General features: G+C 43.8%; 2 protein-coding genes across 3 annotated transcripts; one reads left to right on the top strand and one right to left on the bottom strand.

Annotated features, from left to right (window-relative positions):
* Window positions 1–146: 146 nt before the first annotated feature.
* On the bottom strand, window positions 147–4,921 carry pigq (phosphatidylinositol glycan anchor biosynthesis, class Q; the record flags this gene model as incomplete). Of its 2 annotated transcripts, none has more annotated exon segments than XM_017405386.3 (7): window positions 147–267; window positions 349–480; window positions 570–766; window positions 965–1,116; window positions 1,263–1,449; window positions 2,079–2,244; window positions 4,627–4,921. In XM_017405386.3, coding segments are annotated over 6 exon segments (942 nt in total), but the record flags the coding sequence as incomplete, so codon positions are not given.
* Window positions 4,922–4,930: 9 nt separating this feature from the next.
* Window positions 4,931–6,138, top strand: eef2kmt (eukaryotic elongation factor 2 lysine methyltransferase). The gene is made up of 5 exons (XM_017405384.3): window positions 4,931–5,079; window positions 5,328–5,390; window positions 5,472–5,552; window positions 5,649–5,750; window positions 5,819–6,138. The coding sequence occupies exons 1-5, from the start codon at window positions 4,993–4,995 to the stop codon at window positions 6,002–6,004; spliced, it is 519 nt and encodes a 172-aa protein (XP_017260873.1). The 5' UTR covers window positions 4,931–4,992; the 3' UTR covers window positions 6,005–6,138.
* Window positions 6,139–6,149: the final 11 nt, after the last annotated feature.

The following is a 6,149-nucleotide window of genomic DNA, read 5'->3' as shown; positions in this document are numbered from 1 at the left end:
ATTCTGGGTTGATGACATCAGTCTGATGATTTTTCTTTAACTCAACAGATTTATTTTGTTTTTTATAGACAAACACAAACGGAGCTGAGGCTAACGCCGGCGCTAACCTCACAGCTTCCACCTGAACAGAACCGAGTCCGACTCACGTCAGCAGCAGGAACCAGAGTGTGGGCCAGCGTGGAGATGTTCTCGTCTCTGTAGAGCCACGACATGAGCAGCACGCCCAGCGCCACGTCCACCAGAACCGACACCAGGATGTTTGCTTTCCTGCACACAGGAGAGAGTGACCAGAACCAACACGACCCCACAGCTGAGACCATCAAGGTCCAAACAGAAGCACAGACCCACCTCATGAACTCCATGTGACCTTCGGCTGCTCTGGGCGAGCTGAGCGTCCTCAGGTGTTCGGTTCTGTAGTTGAGCTGGACACATGTGGACAGTTTGGAGGACAGGAAGCTCAGTGGGAACACACTGAAGATCCTGCAGGAAAAACACCAGAATCAAAGCCCGAAGCGCTCAGAACCGGGTCAGCAGCTTCACAGACGACCCGGCTTCAGCTCCGCCCTCACCGGATGTTGCAGAACCAGGTCCAGACCGACAGCAGCCAGCTGATGAAGACGCAGAGCGGCACCGAGGCCCGTTTGAGCAGCTCCACGATGATGCTGGCCTCCCGGCCTTCGGACTGCCAGTGGGTGGACTTCAGCGGCCCGTCGTCATATCTGTCCAAGAAGAAGAGCAGCTCGCTGCGAGCCACGGTCTGAAACATCTGGCAGGAGGAGAGAAGGAACACGTCTTTCTGGAGTTCTGTCCTCTTTCCTCTGCTTTCTCTTCTTGTTCCTGAACTTTTGGACATTTTATTTTATTTTATTTAGACATTTAAAAATACAAAAGTCCAAAGAAAACCTTTGGAAGAACATCTGACAGCAGGCGTCCCTCAGAGCAGCGTGGACACGTCGTCTCCTACCTGTCTCAGCTCAGACGGAGGTTCGCTTCTGTTGTCCGGGTTTTGGCTCTCGATGGGATGGAGCTGCGACAGCATCACCTTCATCTGCTCGTAGTGAACAAAGATCACCTTCTCTTCATCCTCCTCCTCCTCCTGCTGAGCTGCTTTTCCAACTGGGCCCAGAAAGACGTCAGGATTTGTTTTTATTATCCCAGAGAAAGATTCGAGGTCTTTGACAGCTGAGTGAAGGTTTGTCATATAATAAAAATAAAGCAGATCGTTGAGTTCTGGTGAAGAATAATCGGGTCGAGGTTCTCACTCTGATCCCGGCCGAGCACCTCGCAGGTGAAGCCCGTCTTTCCGACCTGTCGGCTGATCTGGAGCCAGGGTTCCTGGGGGAAGATGGTGCTCAGGTCTCTGATGAAGCTCTCCAGGCCCTCCTGGCCCTCTTTGGGTAAACTCCAGGACCCGAGGACCGACAGCTCCACGCCGCTCTGCGCCTGCAGCTGGGAGGAAGGGAGGAGAATTCATCATCAGCTCGCAGACGGAGCTCAGAGCAGGGAGAGATTTATATGAGGAGAAAACATGATTACATCACTTTCCGACATGATCTCTGACATTTAATCCATTTTATATAGAAACTTGAATAAAACAGAATCATATAAAGACTTTACGGTGATTTCAGGCTTCATTTGGATCATTTCACGGGTTCTTTTTAAAGCTAAATCTTAGTTTTCAGAACTTGTTAAAACACAAGCATAAAAACATTAAATCTTTTTAATCTCAGTTTTTCTTTTAAAAAAAACAATCAAAACTAAGTTTTATTAAACAGAGCTAAATGTGCTGATTGAGATTTTCTTCTTTTCACAGAATTACAAAGTAACATCCAGCGTTTGTTCGCTGCACAGAACTGAGGATTTATTTTAGCAGCAATAAATCCTTAAAAACGAAGAATTAATCCTTTTTATTTGTACATCATGCAAAACAAAGCAGGAAAGAAAAAGAAGACAGCAAACCACAGGTTTGTTGTAAAAGAGCTTCTGACCCACATGACGTCTCCTGCTGGACGCAGAAAAACATCGAAACTCCAAACCTTGGATGAACATCTGTGAAAGGACTCTGCTGTGACACCAACCTGCTGGATGTACTGCTTCACCTGACCCGGGATGAACGGGTAGTGGATGACTGCCAGAACCACGGCCGAGTCGTGACCGGAGACCCAGCGGCCCACAAGCAGCCCGCTGTCGGCCCGGTTGCAGCACTGTGGGAAGAAGATCTTCAGCACCATGGCTGCAGCAGCTCTGAGGACAAAACCCAACATTTAGAACAAGAAAAGCCAAAGTTAAACCTTCAGTTTGTTGGGTGCAAATTAAAGGATTTTAATGGATCGCTGTTCAAAGTTGTGTCAACAGACTGCTTTAAGATCCTGTGGGAAAGTCCACCTGTGCAGTAAGACATTTGAGGACATAAAAAATAATCACCTGGTCTTCAGCTGGGCCTAAACTGAAGTAAACCCAACTTCAGTTTTTATTATTCATTTAACAAACAGTGAAGCAACAACCTGAAACAGTAAAAACCTGGTTCCATCTCTCTGCTTCCTCAGGATCAGGAGGAACCCGATGAACCAATCAGCAGGAGGTTCTGCTGCTCTGGAGCTACAGGTGTGTTAACACAACACCAGGGCGGAAAGACATCAGTTCTATTTTATTAAAACTTAAATTTAACCAGAATTAAAGTCTCTATGAAAAAAGTCTCAGCAAAGATAGGCAACAAAAAATAAATTAAGAGAAGCAACTGTTCACCAGGCAGACATAAAATTATATTAAAAAAAGAAAAAACTGCTGAAGGACACTTTATAAGATTTCATGGAGGTCTGATAAGGGCTGGATAAAGACTTATGAAGGGGACTTATAAAAAATAAACTCTAAAAGAGCAGTTAATTTAGGACAAGCCGAATCAAAGAGCGGGTCCAGAATAATTCTAAAACACATCCAGTTTCTATTTGTGTGCTCACAGATGAGCGCAGTTAGAGGAAACACTCTGAAATGTCCGGTTTTTAGGTGGAGTCTGGAGGCCGCGCGGTCTCCGCTTTGACCTTCAGGCTGAGCGGGTTGCTATGGCAACAGGAGCCTCCGGGGCGGAAATGTCGTTAATCCAGCAGCAGTGATTTCCATCTCCGAACCGGGACCAGAATCAGGCGAACTGTTGTGTTAGCTGAGGAATAAAAACGACTAAATGTCGCCCCATAACGGAGGACCTTACTGAGCGTCAATATGAGCAGTGAAAAAAAATAAGAGGAGTTTATCTTTAGCTTCCTACTCTACTTTTAGTTTAAAACTTCACCGGAAGTAGCTGTTTTTAAACCGCAGAACATTTAATCTGACAAACACCCGCAGGAAAAAGAAATATAAATGAGATAAATATTACTTTTACCTTCCTTAACCTTCCACCTAAAACAACACTGAAGCTCACAGAGAGACCGCCTCCATTTTTGTTTACAGTCCGGTCACTAAAGGCTCCGGTCAGAAACACACACCTGAACGAGAGTTCCGCCGGCCACAGAGGCTTTACTCTTTATTTAAATGTTTATTTAGACTCTGTATGGAAAAGAGAAGTCATGAATAACCAGCTGGAGGTTCAGGGCTTTTTATTTCAGTCTGCTGAGATCAATCCAAACTAAAATCTAAGAATTATTTTAGATTTGATCTGAAGAGAACACTTTCTTATTGGATTGTTGGCATTTACAGGTAGTCGTGTTTTTCAGGGTGTCAAAAACATGAAACACTAATTTTATTTGTGATTTTAATTTGATAAACATGGATATTTCCTGAGGATATTCAGCAGATCTGATAGAAACATGTACCACTTACTGGCAGATAATATTACAGACACATTCAGAGGTCAAAGGTCAAAGGAAAGGTTTCCAGACAGTGGTGAGAGCAGCCATGTTGTCTGGTTTGGAGACAGAACAGGAAGTGTCAGAGCTGAAGATGTGGAGGTTCTCCTTGAGTTTTGCAGCTCTTAAAAGGTAAATAAATGATATAATTATTTCCGCCTCTTTGGGAATCCATTTTTCATTTCATTCATTTTTGTAAAACATTTTGAATTATTATATAAAAGGTTTTATAAGAATAAAAGGTTTGAATGGTTGAAAATATCACAGCATTAATTAAGTTTTGTTTATATTGTTCAAACAATCACAAGTTAATAAGTTTTAGAAAATAAATCAAATATCTCAAGAATCCTTATTTTAACTCAGATTGTTTTATTTTATTTCTTCTTTGGTTTTTACCACCTTTTTATAATTTAGAATATTATCATTTTACTTTTAATAGTTATTTTAAATTTATGTTTTTACATTTGATTTAATTTTTTTTTCATGAAATAGTGTTCCCGACTTTAAAACAGCAAATTAGAATGTTCTACACAATAATAAGGTGTTTTTTTATTTTTATTAATTATTAACAGTACCTCAGCTCTGAACTGCATTTAATCTAAAGAATCTGACAGACATTATCAGACAGTTTAGTTTTATTATCAGACAGTTTAGTTTTATTATTAGACAGTTTAAAGTTTTTGGTTTAGTTTGGTTTCAGAGGTGATTTTATCTGAAGCACAAAGACCAAAGAATAAAAGTAAATTTGATGCCAAGAAATAAAAAGAAGATTGAGTTTGTTTCTCACCAGCTCAGTTTGTCTCTGCGGTCAAACAGAAGTCGTCCAACTGAAGACAGATTATCTCCTCCTGCAGAAAGTGACTCAGCAAGAAAAGAGCGGGAACAAAACACAGAATTTAGGTTTAAACTTTATCATTTACTCTGGGGAAAAACAACTATTTAAACTGTTAAATATTTGGTTTACATTTATTATTTTTTAATTATTCTGTAAAATGATTTAATTTTATTTGATCAGCGCAGCACACTGACTTATTTTACTTTTGAACCTTGGGGGTTTAAAAGAAGAGATAGAACTCCATTATCCAGCAGCCCTTGCGGTAGGGACGTCGCGTTGGATTGTGGGTAGCAGGAAGTAAACAAACACGCGTGGAAGATGGCGCTTTCAGGGCAGGAGGAGATTTTAGGAGAATTTCAGGCGTTTTTCTTCTCCATGAATCGATTGTCTTCGTTTCCCTGGACGGTGAGTTTCAGACGGATTTATTTCTACTTGATTTAAAAACGTTTCAACATTTTTAGACTGACTCTGGCTGCCATGTTGCTTTTCGTCCTGCAACTCCCCCTAACTCCTCAGTCAGTTTCTGATTGCCCCGGCATGACCTTTGACCCCTACCTGAGGCCTGCAGGCTCTGAGGTGGAGCTCCTGTCTCACTGCACGGTCTGACCTTTGACCTCTCAGCAGAACCGGTTTCTCCTCTTCGTGTGTTTCAGGTGCTGGAGCAGCAGCTGCAGAGCAGCAGGTCCTCAGAGTTTCTCTTGGAGCTGCTGAAGCAGGTAGAACCCGGTCGGTTCTGATCATCAAACCATGGGAACTGTTCGGAACAATCAACCCGGATGTCTTTGATTTATTTCCAGACTTGTCTTCATCCTCTGTGCCGGACGTTCCCCCCGTCGGTCAGATACCGGAGGCTGTTCCTCTCTGAGCTCATCAAACGGGTCGGTCCAGATGTTCTCAGAAGCTTTTAGGGACCGACCTGCTGCTGTTGGAGATCTGTGGAGCAGGCTGATGCTTTTCTGTTCCTGTCTCTGCAGCAGGAAGCTGCAGCCGGCGCCCCTCTGGACGAGCTGTTCGACGCTCTGGCTGAGGTGGTGGGGGTCCTGGAGAACCCTGAGTGCTACAAGACCTACTTCCTGGTACCAAACACACAGACGGGATGAGACCGCTGTGGGGAGGAGGGGTTTAATGTCTCTCTGTCCTGCAGCCCGGCGGAGACACCGTCAGCCTGCAGGAGAACGTGCTTCTGATCTCAGAGGGAACAACCGGACTGGTGACCTGGGAGGCTGCTCTGTACCTGACGGAGTGGGTTCTGGAGAACCGGCAGCTTTTCACTGGCAGGTACCATCTGGTCCGGACCTCACAGGGACGACTTATAGGAGCGGACTGTTAGAAAGTTTAGTTTCTTAAAAACAACTCAATAACTTCCTGATGTGTCAGGATTTAATCCTGAAAGCAACAGGAGGAACCCAGAGGAGAGAGGAGGAGCTGAGAGGAGCTGAGAGGAGCTGAGAGGAGAACAGAGGAGCTGAGAGGAG

The sequence above is a fragment of the Kryptolebias marmoratus genome, unplaced genomic scaffold, assembly GCF_001649575.2.
Source record: "Kryptolebias marmoratus isolate JLee-2015 unplaced genomic scaffold, ASM164957v2 Scaffold250, whole genome shotgun sequence".
NCBI lineage: Eukaryota > Metazoa > Chordata > Actinopteri > Cyprinodontiformes > Rivulidae > Kryptolebias > Kryptolebias marmoratus.
This window is presented reverse-complemented; position numbering and strand designations above follow the sequence as displayed.

Excerpts from the sequence above, each read along its gene's own strand:
- eef2kmt (XM_017405384.3), top strand. The coding sequence starts at position 4,993 with ATGGCGCTTTCAGGGCAGGAGGAGATTTTAGGAGAATTTCAGGCGTTT. Across the intron at positions 5,080-5,327 it reads TGTCTTCGTTTCCCTGGACG|GTGCTGGAGCAGCAGCTGCA; the intron begins GTGAGTTTCAGA and ends CGTGTGTTTCAG. Across the intron at positions 5,391-5,471 it reads TCTTGGAGCTGCTGAAGCAG|ACTTGTCTTCATCCTCTGTG; the intron begins GTAGAACCCGGT and ends ATTTATTTCCAG.